The sequence below is a fragment of the Podarcis erhardii genome (genome assembly GCF_964252035.2).
Source record: "Podarcis erhardii genome assembly, chromosome: 5".
Taxonomy (NCBI): Eukaryota; Metazoa; Chordata; class Lepidosauria; order Squamata; family Lacertidae; genus Podarcis; species Podarcis erhardii.
The window spans coordinates 29,391,681-29,406,765 of NC_138509.1; the positions used below are offsets into that span (position 1 = coordinate 29,391,681).

Sequence of the window (15,085 nt, forward strand, 5' to 3'; positions counted from 1 at the left end):
AGATGATGCCTCTATATGGATTCAACAGATGCTTCTGTAAATACTTACTTCAGCTGCCTGTTTAGTTCTTCAACATAATTCTTTTGATCCAATATAGCAGCAATATGGTCATTTCTAAAGAGATGAAAACATATTTAATTAGACATTTATCTGACACCATATATGCAGGGGTGGAGGAAGGGGGGTGCAGTGGGGGGTGGAGCACCCCGGGTGTCACCACTGAGGGGGGTGACAAAATGCAGTGCGGCACTCACCGCATTGCCTGCAGCACTCCCGAGCCACGCGTCTCTCCTGGGAGTGACGCAGTGGCTTGGGCACCCGAAGGCTCCGCGTTGCCCCAAATGGTCTGCCCACTATCTCCCCCTCAGCTGTAGGGCGGCTGAGTGGGAGGAGGCATAAACAATACAGAACAACAAACCCCCGTGTTGCAAACTTAACACAACAAACAATACAAGCAACACGCAGGCCAGTATACTAGATAGCACTGTAATTCTTATTACATAATATACATGATTTAGTAACAAAAACAAAATGTGTGCACTTGTAAATTCTCTAATATATTTGAAATCAATTGAACACATGTCTGTCAATCTTTGAAAGTCCGTAGAAGTATAATAAGTCTATGGTTGAAACAAAGTAATAGATACTATCCTGTGGGCTAAGCGGTAAAACTTTTTAGGTGAAATTCCAAATGAAAAATTGGGGCCACACTGTAGGTGCACTCCTGATTCCTCTTTCTAGCCACTGCTTGAATTTGGCGCTTTTTCCTGTCGCTCTGCACAGCAACAGAAAAAGGCACCACACTAAAGCTAGAGAAGAATCCAGAGTGCGTCCTTGATGTCATATGACATCCTTACGCACCTGTCAACATGGGCTGTGGAGGGTGGACCAGTTCTTCATCTATCCCCTTGGCCAGATCCACTTTCCTATCTCTGACAGGAGGAGAAAGGCAAAACAAATAAGGAAAGAAAAGGGGACTCAGAAGAGCAGGGACCTGACTTAAAATGTCTGAAGCAGGAATTATCACCATTGTCAATCTGCATTCAGTTTGCAGAGGTTCCAGTAAAAGAGGATCAGATGTTCATATATTTGTCCTCTCATTGATCCTAGCAAAACAAAGCAAGTTGATCCACCCTGATCCTTTTACCTCACACTTCTGCTTCCTGCCATTAGGGAGCCTGGCAGAAAAACACAAAACCCTTTTCAAAGCATTTAATGTACTTGTTTATTAGAAATGTTAAAACATACCTTTCTTTGCTTTCAATATCATCTTCATTCTTTAAATACATAGAGAAATCAATCACACCAACCTAAGAAGAAATAGATTTATTCACATTTTGTATTTTATTTTTATTTTTAAAAAGGAAAACCGGGTTTGGTCTTTACTTCACTGATGTTACTGGAAATGTGCAATGAAACCTTATACATACTGTAGGAGAGCATGAGCACAACAGGCCTTACATCATTGGTAATGACAAGCTTTCATTCAAAGCTGTATCATCTATGCTTCAGTCCCCCATCCCCCCATTTCAACAACCCTTTTAGGGTAAAGATTACTAACCCAGATGCATTTCCTCTTTCAAGCAGTCACATATTTATACTTCTGCAGTAATACAGTTTGAAGGCTTTATGCAGAACTATTTCCAATCTTTGGAGACTTTCTGGATAATCAGACAAAAAGGAAAACAAGCAGCTAGGTTGCACTTTTATGGTTTTTGTAACCAAGCCAAAAGCTTTCTAATAAAGGAACCGATTCATGTAAACTCCATCACTATTCCTCTGCAGAAGAAACAATTCATTAATCAGGCCTTTAATTGCGTTTCAAAGGATATAAGTGTGTTTTGTTTAGGGAATAAGCCAACTGCCTTTCTCATCAAGCTAAATAAGAAACTTTTTTTTTTCTTTTAAGAAAGCACATTACAACTTTTAATACTCTGCATTCAGATCCATCAGTTTGATATTTCCCCCATCATTTCATAAAAAAACACCTTTAAGGCAAAAGTATGAGACCATAGCTTTATATCTACTTACTTGTGAATCCAAGTCTTCTCCTTTTACACAAAGATTTGCATCAATTACATTTAACCCAACGAGCAAGCCAACGATAACTGCTCCTTCTTCTTCCATCATCAGTGCATGATATTCATAAAATTCGCTGGAAAATGCATTTTTTAAAGAACTCCGTAACTTATTTTAACATACTTTGAATCAATTTTTAACTGCTGGTCAATCAGTAATTTATTTTATTTTCAAATCTTTTAAAGATTGACTTCACCGATACTCCAAGGTGGTTAAAAGTTTGGAGCAACATACTGAATATACCAACTAAAGTGGCAACTTATACAGAATCTAAGTTTTCTCAACAAAATAAAATGAAATGGGAAAGGTCCACCATAGTATGAAATGGCATCTGGTCTGCAACAGGGCTTTTCCTTCTTCTCCAATCCCCAATCCCCCCCCCCCCCGCTCTGGAGAGTTCAGGGACCCTCTGGAACAAATTTTGGGGGTGCACAAGGGGTGGAGAGGAAATGAGAAGAGAAACTGGAAGTCAACTTCAGTTACGAAAGAAAATTAGGTGCTCAGCTAAGAAACGCAAATGCAAACCAAGTCAAGAACCAAGTTTTAACTTTACTGTCATATTACTTAGCAATAGCTATAGTAAAATGTAACATAATTGTACAAATCTGGTAGCAATTACAGCACTGACCTTAATTTATCCTATAAAGATCTGAATGGACACTCACCCAAGCAATTCCTTCTGAAAGATGAGACATCGTAGATAATCAGCCATCTTTTTTTGCATAAGTGCCAATCGTAACCAAGCTCGGGCACGTCCTAGTGGAGTCCTAGTTTTAAAAAAAGGAATAGCTCAGAAAACAAATATCTATTGGCCAGGATTATTGTCCAAAATGGAAAAGATCTTTATTGGCAACACAACTTACTTGAGACCAGGCAAATCTCTAACACTAGCAGCAATTTCCTCAGCTTCTGGGTACAACTTCTCCACAAGCTCCAGAGGACCCCATATTGTTTTATTGTAACTGAGAAAAGACTTTTTTACTAGAAGGAAAATATAATATTTTTACATTTTAAACTTGGCTTTATACTTTAATACAGCTGTTATCTAGATGGCACTATAAAAGTTATTTCTAGGTAAGCCATATCAGAGTGCAAGGAACATTTGTAAGCATGGTTAATATTCAACACTTATACAGTATCAGCATATTTAATCTGCTGCACCTAAGATTCTCTAAAACCATTGCAGCCAACTGTGAAATGAATGTTACACCAAGGACAAAATAAGGCAAAACAAAGAAGAATCTGCAAGTTGAAGTTACATATCCCAGGAAGCCAACAAAGAAGAGAAACAGCAGGGACTTGCAGGACTCCAAAGAAGTAAAAAAAAATCTGTAAAATAAATTAGAGGGTTTCTTCAGTTGCCCACATCAGTATTAATGAATCCAAGTGGGGAAGCACATAGATTCCCCCTTGGATTGACTGAGGTGAGGGAAGTCTACAGTGTGCATCCTGGACCCATGAACATGAACATAGGCCGGCTAATACAGTGGTACCTCAATTTAAGAACAGTCCTGTTTACGAACGATTCAGTTTATGAACTCTGCAAAACTGCAAGTAGCGTCCCGGTTTGCGAACTTGACGTCGGTCTAAGAATGGAATCTGAACGGTGGAAGGGAACCAGCGGCGGGAGCCCTCATTAGGGAAAGCACACCTCGGTTTACAGATTAAGTTTGTAAACCGAGGTACCACTGTATAGGGAATTCTATATGCCTAAACTTGCCTTAATCTAGAATGAGCAATCTAGTATTATACTCTTTTGTTATATAACAAAATAAAATGTCAATATGCTTTGGTAAAAACAAACAATCATCCTTTTTAAAACATGCATTTGGTACCTTTAAGGCCATGTTTCAGGCAGTGCTCCATAACAACGAAGAACTGTTGCAGAGGTGGATAGTCAGAATCAAGGGTTCGGCCAAAGCTCAGGGCAGATTCAATGAGTCCCTTGATACTCAGTTTGGCCATATTCAATAAATTTGTTCGCTCAACAGCTGTGGGGTCTTTCACAGCTTAAAAAGGAAAAAAAGGGAAATTATTCAATGAGAACAGAAGAGTTTGATACTGCTTTACTGATAAAAACACAACAATTTTATCCAAAACTAAACATAAAAAATGAAAGGGGGAAAGAGAATAGGATAAAAAGCATGTTATGAAACATAGGGTGTGTCTGTATAGTGCTTTTCCTCTGAAGGAACAGAATATTTCCGTAGACCTGCAGCACTGGCAAGTGTCCTGTTCTAAATCAGGGCAGAGAGCACTTTAGCCTGGAAAATGTAGCACTGCTTGCCATTTCCCCAGGTACATCAAGTTCTTAATATAAAAATCCATAAAAGATATGTGAAATAATAGCACTGCAACATTTTCAAATCATTTAAGATGGCCTAATATTTTGCTTTTGTTACTGCAATGTACTGATGTTTCCAGTGAACTAACCACAATGACTCTGCAAGCCAACATATGCTGACGGAAAGCTTATTTTTGCCAAATGTGTTTGCAAGCCCCACTGGGTCTAGCAGGATCAGGCCCAGTTCAAAAAGCAAGGGCGAAACTAGGCTTTATTTCAGCCGGGTCAAAGACCCAGTTTGATGCACACACCCCACACACAGGTTGGTGCCCCTCTGGAGGTTTCACCCAGGGCAAAAAACCAGGGTAGCCAGCTCCCCCTCCCCCCCCCCCAGCTACAGCACTGCAAAAAGCATAACCCTAGCAGGGGAAAAACCCTTGGTCCTCACTGCTTTTTAAAGTAATTTCTCCTCCCTTCCCTTATAGGATGGCATCATAACGGTTGCAATATTGTGCACTGTTAGCTGGAAGTAAGCCCCTCTGAAAACTGGAACTTACTTCTGAGTAGGATCGGGCTGCATCTATCAGACCCCAGAGCAGCTGCTACCGGGCCACAATATACCTACACCAAGCATCACAATCCAAGGGTGGGGTTAAAAGGACGCCTGAGAGCGAGCAAGAGAGATTTGCCCACTCTTTCAGTCCCTGCCAATCGCGATTCTGAGACAGGGTCCCACGCAAGAACCGATGCACGTGCAGAGTTCCTCCACACGAGAGGGGGTGGGCATCCTGATTGGTCCAGGATACCCCTCCCCGGGACCTCCACGCGCCTAGCGAGGTTTGCGGGAAAGGGCGGTTCTGACGCTCAGCGGGCGCGTGACGCAGCAGGCGGGGCGGGCGGGCCTCTCCTTCCCCAAGCTCAACACGCGACGGCCGTTCGTCTGCACATGATTCCCCTCGTGATGTTGCCGATGGTAAACCACTCTTACCCGCAAGAAGCTATAATGAAAGCAGCCCTACCTTCTTCACCACCACGCGCCGCTCGGCGCCAGCAGTTCGCGCCCTCCCTACAGGCTCGCAGAAACTCAAAGGAGAGATAATGGCGATGACACGAAGCCTCCTCCCGGCAGGGCTTCTTCATTCAAAGCAGGCGCTGCTAGTTACTTAAGAGGCTACCGAAACTGCGCAAGCGAATAATGGGGAGCTACTCCCAAGAGCTCGTCAACTGGAGCATCAACATCGTTGTGCAAAGCGAAGCCATTTCACTGCCTGCCCGATTTTCATAGATCTATTAACTCCTATGCAACCAATAGCCAGGGGTGGGCTTCGTTCCTAAGGGAACCTAGAGAGGGGCTCCCACCCCACGAAGGCCTGGATGCGGAATGAAATGGGGGGGCGGGCAGACGACCGCGAGAGACTTTCTCGCGGCGGCCTTAGAGACCAATGGACTTTTCAGCATCCTTTTTTTTTCTTTTCGGAGACGTGTGCAAGGGAAACACTTGAGTGTCGGACCTGTTGTTCGCCTGACGCGGCTCGAGGGGCGGCTTCAGCCCCTCGCGGATACCCGCCCCACAGCGGGGACAAGCGAAGGCAGCGCCTCCCCCATAACAGACGGCGGCCGAGCCCATCCAGCCTCCCTCCCCAGAGGGAGAAGAAACGCTCCGTCAGCGCTTTCCCTTCGCCGCCGCCGCCCGCCCAAGCTCCTCCGGCTCCCCTCACGCCCAGCCGCCGCCGCCGCCGCTTCTCCCCTCCTCCTTACCCATCGCCAGCGAGGAGCAGCAGCTGCCCGAGCAGCTCAGCGAGGTGGACCCAGCCTTTGCTCCTTTCACGGCCTTTCTCCAGCCCTCCTCCGCCTCCTCCATCTCCGCCCTCCGCCGCCGGAACCGCGCCCGCTGCGCCCCTGGCGGCGGGAGGACCCGGACGGAGGCGCGTCGCTGCGAGGGGCCGGAGCCAGATGTCGTGACAGGGCGAATTCTCCGAATTTGCTTCATATGGATTAGCCTCCCCCAAATTCCCAGGCCAGGGTGGGGTTCACTTTTGCCTTGAGGTGAAAAGACGGGTTCTGCACTTCTCCCCCCCCCTCAATTATTCTAATTTCTTTTCAACATTATTTATCAAAATCCTATGCCACCCTTCATCCGACAACCACAGGGCGGTTTACAACAAAAACGCAAAAATACATACCATACCAACAAAGAAAAAATACTTACCCCCCCCCCACAACTTACATAGATATTGCCATTTCATTGTTCTCCAATAAGCTCAATAAACAGTTACACCATGTTGGTTTTAAGTCAATCCAAAATATTTTTTAAATAGAAAACCAAATCCAACCTGGATACCACATTGTAAACTGGAGTTGGTATACTAGTACACTCTATATGCACATTTTAAAATCCGTTGATTCCAAAATGTCATGAGCCCATCCATCAACCCATATATACATGCTTGTGCAAGCCAATTTTCCCACCGGCAACCTGGAAAATGACACGAAAACTCTTTTAACTCTTTATCCTTCTTAGTTTAAGGTTACCAGATTTTTTTCAATGAATCCGGGGACTGTTCAACTTCAATGGATTTTGTCTGGGGACTGATTTGTAAATCCGGGGATGTCTGGTAACCATATCTTAGCTGTCTGGAAGCATTTTTTTTACTCATTACAGATTACCATGAGTAGTCTATTTATAAACAAGATATCTGTGTTGATAGCCTGACAAATTATTAGCTGGGGAAATTGTGGTGGGACGGAGCAGTGATTACACACAACTCCATCTTGCTAGCTTGGGGGGGGGGCGGGGAATGTGGGTGAGCTTCCCTCACTTTTTTTGCTACACTTCTTTCAGGCTGGCATGAGGCACTTTGGACTCGGCAAATTCTAAGTCTCCAATACACTGCTCCATTTTAGCAAGTAATAGCTTTCTGCTTGCCTTGGTACAGCAGGGACCTCCACTACAGTGCGCAGCGGGGGGGGGGCAGGTTGTCAATGCCACATCCTAACTACCTCCAGCCATTAACATTGGGTGGCAGGGGTGCAATTGCACTCCTAGTCAAGTCAGAGATGAAACTTCTTGAAGGTAAGTTTTAGGACTTCATTTACAGGGAAGTCCTATGCAGGTATGCTCAGAACGGAGTTCAGTAGGACTTAGTCAGATTTGTATTGGTTGCAGTGAATGGCCATTACAGGTAAACAGTATTGCAAGTTTAGATGAAATATTTGTAATGCAAATGTATAATCAAGTTTATTTTATTATATATACCACAAAACAGGTAAAAATTTAAGAACTTGGTACAAATATCAGGTACAAACATTTATACATATTATATATAGAAATGAATTCCAGTCTTTAAATAGAATTATAATCTACAGGAGTTAATTCCAATGCAATAATATGTACAAACCTTTTTCCAAACTTGTACATTAAAAAGAGGCAGGCCTAAGTTAGCTGTCATTTCAAAGTAACTTTTATGAAACATTTATAAAATATAGAAAAGTGAAACTACACTGCATTAATTAGCAGCAAGAAAAATTCAGAATCCATCTGTAGTTCTGTCTCCCAAAAAGCTGAGTTACAATGTTACAAACAAGCAGTTTCAAAAGGTGTTTCTTAGTAAAATCTACTTAATAGAGTTACTTATAATATCAAAAGTTCAAGTTAAGAGGAAAAATCAATATGAAAAACGAAAGCAATCTTATTAGTAATCTCACATTCCAGGGTTTTGTTGCTGTACAGAGGAAAGAATAAAGAAAACAGAGAACATGGATTGTTGTGAAGCAAGATGGCCACAGTTTTAAGCTCTGCTTGTTAACAAGGCCTTTTACGCTTAAATAATGTTTCTTAAGAACAGCCTCTTAAGAAAATCTTTCTAGAATTTGTCATTCACAAGCCAAGTTTTAACAATAAGGATCAAGTTGTAAGACTAGATGCATACAATATTTTAATGGCTCTAAATCTGTCAACTGATGAGAGCTATGAGAGAAAGGCAGTAGTACACTACTGGTGAAAGGCACTACTCCCCTCAATTTGTAATAGCTGCCTCTAAGATTTCATACCTTATCACATACAGAGGGCTGAATCCAGCCACTTTGAAGTTGCATTGATATAAACATAATAAATAATGTTCTGAACCTCCCTCTCTCTCTCTCTCTCTCTCACACACACACACACACACACACTTCAAAGTTCAAGACTGCACAAACATCTGAGTTGCTCAGCAGAATTGAATAAAAGCAGCAAATTTAAAACCTGAAAATATGAGACATGTTCATGACATATGTTCGGGCATTTTTTTGCCAGAACACAAAAAATGGTATTTGTGGACAGGGGACAGAAGCATGCACACAAGCCCCAACCCCACATCCTAGTGCACATTACCCTACCCACTCAGTCAATCTCAAGCCTTCACTGTACAGAGCAAAAAAGAGAGAGGTTGCAGTGGCTTATACTTGCTTTTCATTAAAAGCAAGTAGAACACCTTGAGTGATTAAAAGGTCTTTATTAAGATCTGTGTGTGCAGAAAATTCTACTCCTGTTCAAGAAAATCCAAGATCTTTGTTGAACTCCCCTGCTGAGCACAGGAAAGGGACTAAATCAACATGGCAACATGAACCAGGATACTGGGTGGGGTTGGGTTTGCAGATCGATTCAAACAAATGCCTGGAGATGTGTGTGCAAAGTTTAATTTTTAAAATGGCTAACATTTTAAGAACTATGTCAAGACATTAACATGTAGAAAAGACAGTAGAATTAAATCTATTTGACAATATGGAACTCCCAAGCTTATAATGCAATCGATTCTTTCAGCAGCACATGAATGAGGATTTTCACCTTGATGCCCCCTTGTCACAGAAGGTTACAACGATACACACTTTCACATGCCCCTAATGGAAGACTGAAAATGTAAGTAATGTTAAGGGAAATATATTTGGTAACGTGTGAGAGAAAAAAGTACAATCAATTTTAATGCTGCCCTTGAATAAATCTTTTATCTGTATAACCCAGAGATCTTCAGAGGAGGTCTTGCTGAAGGTGCCACAAACTGCAAAATGCCATTTGACGGCAACACGAAAGTGGGCCTTCTCTGTAGTGATGTCTCTGGACAAGTGTCCTCCCTTCTGCCATTCAAGAGGCATCAATTGTTGTGCGCTTCCAACACTAAAAATTCATCTATTTCCATGGTCTTTCCCTGACAAGTGACACTAATCCTTCTGCTCTATACTATTGGTGATATCTGTAATATTAACTGAAATGCTTTAAATGTATTTATTTCTATCTTTGTAAGACATTTTGAGATTTATTTGCAATGGTAAAATCAATTAAATGAACAAATAAAGAGATGCACTACCAAAAAAGGATATCATTGCTTCAGTATCCAAATGACAAAGCAACTTCTTCAGAGGAGGATAGTGACACAGGGATGGCACACAACCCAGCATGATTAATTTGTGTTTTGCTCTTGTAATAGCAACATTGAGACGTCTCCAGTCCTTCAGAAGTTCTCCAAGCTATCAGAAGAAAAGAGCAGTTGACCTAGCCTTAAGATTTTGCAGCTGACTGAGCTTGCCAGGTTTTATATTTCAAATATAAAACTAAGCAGAACAGAACACCATCAGAAGAAGGTAGCAATCTGCTTTCTTCATTGCACAATCCACCAACAAAAAGAAAAGCAGCGTATTTCTGTTCTTTGGGGTATCCAGCCAAACATTTTTCATGCACTGAGAAGGGAGCTGGGTCTCGCCTTACAGCCATGTCTCTCGCCAACTATGCATTCCACCAGTGTGTGAAGAACTATGTGCACAGAGTACCTCCCTGCAACAGGAGGACCTTGGGCCAATCAGAATTCCTCCCCTCACCTGGAGGCACTGTATGTACATAGGGTTGCTTCACTTCCTGGCTGAAAGTGTGGCTGACCAGCATGTGCAGCTGCTAGATACAGTTCTGCATTCTCCCCATCAGCAAAGGATATCATCCGTAACGGGTTGTGCACACTCACAAGGGGATGTGGACTAGATTTCTTTTGTAAAGAGAAAGGACAAAACTCCAAATTTCCTAATGGACCCATGAAACTGTGCAATTATTTAGCTAAAATATTTGCCCGTCTTATCATTTTGGAATAAATTTGTACGGTCAGTTTTTTCTTACCACTTACTTCTGTGTTTTCCAAGCACAACTAAATAAGTAGCCATTTTCAGATGGACAAATCTTAACTTTCCAGATTATGAACTGCTCGGGGATTATAAAATACAGCCTACTCACATTTCCATCGGCGTTATTCCTTACAAAGGACACTATGATGATACTTTTGTCTCTTCCTTGGTACTTGTCCACAGTATTTACTTCTACATTCTTGATAAATGAACTTGTCATCAAGTCTGTGATTATCTTTAACTGATGTCTGTATGGAGATATGACCCCAATATCTGAGGGCTTGCAACCAGCCTAAAAAATAAATCCCAGACATTCAATGATTACCGTATTTTTCGCCCTATTGGACGCACTGGCCCATAGGACGCACCTAGTTTTCAGGGGGGGAAATCAAGGGGAAAAAATATGATTTCCCCCCCCCGCAGCTCTGGGAGCAGCGGACAGGCTGCACGCAGCCTGTGCGCTACTCCAAGACCTTCTCCCTGCTTTTGCGGGAGGTGGCGGAATTCCCCCACCTCCCACAAAAGCCCACAGGAGCCGTGCGCGACTCCTACGGGCTTTTCGACCAGGAGGGAAAGGGGACTGAAACGGCCAGTCAGTCCCTTCTCCCTCCTCGAGGAAAAGCCCCCAAGAGCGGTGCGCTCTTCAAAGGGTGCGCGGCTCCTGCGGGCTTTTCTAGGAGGTGGGGGAATTCCCCCACCTCCTAGAAAAGCCCGCAGAAGCCGCGGAGCCCCTTTAAAGAGCGTGCGGCTTTGGCCTGCTTTTGCGGAAGGTGGGGGAATTCCCCCATCTCCCGCAAAAGCCCACAGGAGGGTCGTGCGCCTTCCCGCTGCCCCCCATCCTCTGGGCCCACAAGCCAGTCCGTCCCTTCTCCCTCCTCGGGGAAAAGCCCCCAAGAGTCTTTAAAGACTGCGCGACTCCTACGGGCTTTTCTAGAAAAGCCAGCAGAAGCCGCGGAGCCCCTTTAAAGAGCGCACGGCTTTTGCCTGCTTTTGTGGGAGGTGGGGGAATTCCCCCATCTCCCGCAAAAGCCCACAGGAGGGTCGCGCGCCTTCCCGCTGCCCCCCATCCTCTGGGGCTGGCGATGGAGGAGGCGCTGCTTTCCCCCACCGCCAGCCTCAAAGAGCAGACTCTCCTGGCTTCAGCGGAAGCAACGCAAAGCCTCCGGAGTGCAGGCTTCGGAGGCTTCGTGTTGCTATCGCTGAAGCCAAGGAGCCTGCATTCGCCCCATAAGACGCACACACATTTCTCCTTCATTTTTGGAGGGGGAAAAGTGTGTCTAACAGTGTGAAAAATACGGTAAATCTAGCAAAAGAGTTATTTTGGGGTATATGCTATCAAGAAACATTCGTGGAAAATGGAGTATAATAAACACAAAATAATTAGGCATTAACTTGAAGTCGAACAAATAAGAAACAAAAATGCAAAATTAAATATAAAGATACAAAAATGAATTGAAACTGGTTCCTTTAAACTATGGTTTAAAGTTAGGTGGAAACCAGGTGAATAAGTGCCCATATAGTGTAGGGTTTTGGTTTGGGTTTTTTTAATGCAGATTGTAATTGCTTATAATGCGCTCCAACAGCTAGGTGCTATATAGTGAAGAGGAAAGAAATACTGGAGAACCATTATTTTAGCTTTTTAAATAATGTGTCCCTAGTGGATGCCATAGAAGCAGTTTACTCAAATAAGCATATCTCTGAACATTGACTCAGTATATATACAGAATCAGGAAGTTAGTGGCCAAAGCATGTCAGTTTTCAGAACTGACCACACCATTTCAAAAATCCTTCAGATACCTTGATAAACATGGATGTCAGGAAGAGAACCAGTCTGGCTTCCGTCATGTTACTTACTCCACCTTTTTCTGTAAGTTCTGGCGCTGGAACCTATACCAAGGGAAAATCCTACATTTTTTAATCTGTAAAAATGCAAGTTCAATTTTGCTTGCTAGCTTTTAAAAAAAGATGTACTGGATTTCCTTATATTAAAAAATCTCCATGTAGGTGATTTGGTTATGCTAAAGGGGACAAAGCCCACACAATTAAGAGGAAGGAGCCACACTGGAAGTTAGTTAGTATACTAATTCATCAAATTTACTCATCATGTCACACAACCAAAAGAAGACTTGAAGCAACTTACAAAAAAATAATAATACACACACATACAATGTATAGAACAAATATTCATTAAAACAATACTGATTTACTACAAGGGTTTAGAAACAAAAACATCCAGCAGAAGAACTAATACTAGAAAATAGTCATTAAAGCCAGAACTTCTAGTGTTGTCCAAATACAGGCAGAATAAATATGTCTTTGCCTGACCCTGGAAAGATTACAAAGACAAACCTCCCTGGGCAAAGCATTCCATAAGCAGGGGACTACCACAATTTCACCTTCAATTTCCTAATGAATAGGGTGAACATAGAAATAACTGTTTATTAGGGCAAACAAGTAAAATTTACCTTTTCTGTGTTAAGGAAACAAACAGGGTTATTTGGATCAAGTGTTTCCTTTAGCCATGTTTCTGAAGAAAACTTCTGGTCCAATTTCAACTCTTTTAAATTTGGCAAGTCAACTATGGCTTTGGACACCTTCTCAGAGCCGCATTCCAGTTTGCCATTGTATACCAGGTTGTTGCTCAGCGACATAATTTTACTAAAAGGTTTCAAAAAACAAAGCAATGTCAAATTTGAACACTTATAATATGTGGCGACTAGACAATAGCTACATAAAACTACCTACCTGTTCATTCGGTACTGTACGGTCAGCTGAACAATGGCATTCTTGTTTTGTTCCAGTCTTTTGAATAAACTTTCACCCATGCCAAGATCTCTGTTTAAAAAAAAAGATTCAGTCCGTTGCTAACACAAAGCTTTGTTGATCATATTACATGACTTCTTTTGTCAGCACGATGTCCTCTTACCTTGCTTCTGCATTTTGCACAAGTGGAGGTAACTGCTGATGGTCCCCCACTAGCACAAACCGAAGTGAATAGAATAGTGGACCCAGGCAGATCGGCTGGCTTATTTGAGAAGCCTCATCCACTATGCAGAAGTCAAATTGTTTATGAGTAAAAATTGGATGCTTTATTCCCATGCATGTTGTGGCAACTACAGGCTAGAAAGAGAGTAAAAACTATTATTATTATTATTATTATTATTATTATTATTACTACTACTACTACTACTACTACTACTACTACTACTACCACCTGCCCCTCACCCTAAGGTCTCATGGCCAGTTACAACAAAAGATTCCTGTATTGTAGAGGGGTGGACTAGGCGATCCTTGTGGTCCCTTCCAACGCTGTGATTTTAAATGTTAAAAGCAGTTTAAAACAATTTGCCGTTAGGTAAACCCTAAAAAATACACTTCAAGTGTCTAAAGACAGGGTGAAGAGGCATGTCTTCAGCATTTGCCAAAAGCTGTATAATGAAAATGTCAGACACAACTTTAATAAATAATAATAATAATAATAATAATAATAATAATAATAATAATAATAATAATTTATTTGTACCCCGCCCATCTGGCTGGGTTTCCCCAGCCACTCTGGGCGGCTTCCAACAAAAATACACTAAAATGTCACATATTAAAAACTGCCCTGAACAGGGCTGCCTTCAGGTGTCTTCTGAATGTCAGGTAGTTGTTTATCGCTTTGACATCTGATGGGAGGGCATTCCACAGGGCGGGCGCCACTACCGAGAAGGCCCTCTGCCTGGTTCCCTGTAACTTGGCCTCTCACAGTGAGGGAACTGCCAGAAGGCCCTCGGAGCTGGACCTCAGTGTCCGGGCAGAACGATGGGGGAGGAGACGCTCCTTCAGATATACTGGACCGAGGCCGTTTAGGGCTTTAAAGGTCAGCACCAACACTTTGAATTGTGCTCGGAAACGTACTGGGAGCCAATGTAGGTCTTTCAAGACCGGTGTTATATGGTCTTGGCGGCCGCTCCCAGTCACCAGTCTAGCTGCCGCATTCTGGATTAGTTGTAGTTTCCGGGTCACCTTCAAAGGTAGCCCCACGTAGAGCGCATTGCAGTAGTCCAAGCGGGAGATAACCAGAGCATGCACCACTCTGGCGAGACAGTCTGCAGGCAGATAGGGTCTCAGCCTACGTACCAGATGGAGCTGGTAAACAGCTGCCCTGGATACAGATTTGACCTGTGCCTCCATGGACAGCTGTGAGTCCAAAATGACTCCCAGGCTGCGCACCTGGTCCTTCAGGGGCACAGTTACCCCATTCAGGACCAGGGAATCCTCCACACCTGCCCGCCTCCTGTCCCCCCAAAACAGTACTTCTGTCTTGTCAGGATTCAACCTCAATCTGTTAGCCACCATCCATCCTCCAACCGCCTCCAGACACTCACACAGGACCTTCACCGCCATGCTTTCCACGAAGTCCCGAGCAGCCCCTTGTAAGGTTGTGTCGGCATGGATGTTAAAATCCCCTAGGACGACCAAGCTAGGTGTCTCCAGGAGAACATCCGCCACAACCTGAAGCAGCTCAGGCAGGGAATCCTTGGTGCAGTGGGGAGGTCGGTACACCAAAAGGAATCCTGTACTGCCCCTATTGCC

General features: G+C 43.2%; 1 protein-coding gene across 5 annotated transcripts in view; it reads right to left on the reverse strand.

Annotated features, from left to right (window-relative positions):
- Positions 1-15,085, reverse strand: part of LOC309342485 (RUN and FYVE domain-containing protein 2) — a 47,553-nt gene that overhangs the window by 17,050 nt on the left and 15,418 nt on the right. For 4 of the 5 annotated variants that reach the window (XM_081862972.1, XM_081862973.1, XM_081862974.1 and 1 more), the window contains exons 1-7: positions 6,122-6,280; positions 3,915-4,088; positions 2,943-3,060; positions 2,745-2,846; positions 2,032-2,155; positions 1,249-1,310; positions 49-114 (exon numbers count right to left, since the gene is read on the reverse strand). In XM_081862972.1, the coding sequence (XP_081719098.1) occupies positions 49-114; positions 1,249-1,310; positions 2,032-2,155; positions 2,745-2,846; positions 2,943-3,060; positions 3,915-4,088; positions 6,122-6,224 (749 nt within the window). In that variant the 5' untranslated portion in view covers positions 6,225-6,280. Of the gene's footprint in view, positions 1-48; positions 115-1,248; positions 1,311-2,031; positions 2,156-2,744; positions 2,847-2,942; positions 3,061-3,914; positions 4,089-6,121; positions 9,259-9,716; positions 9,866-10,616; positions 10,800-12,304; positions 12,395-12,972; positions 13,166-13,252; positions 13,343-13,433; positions 13,628-15,085 lie in introns of those variants that run through there. The other variant, XM_081862971.1, reaches the window with a different exon arrangement.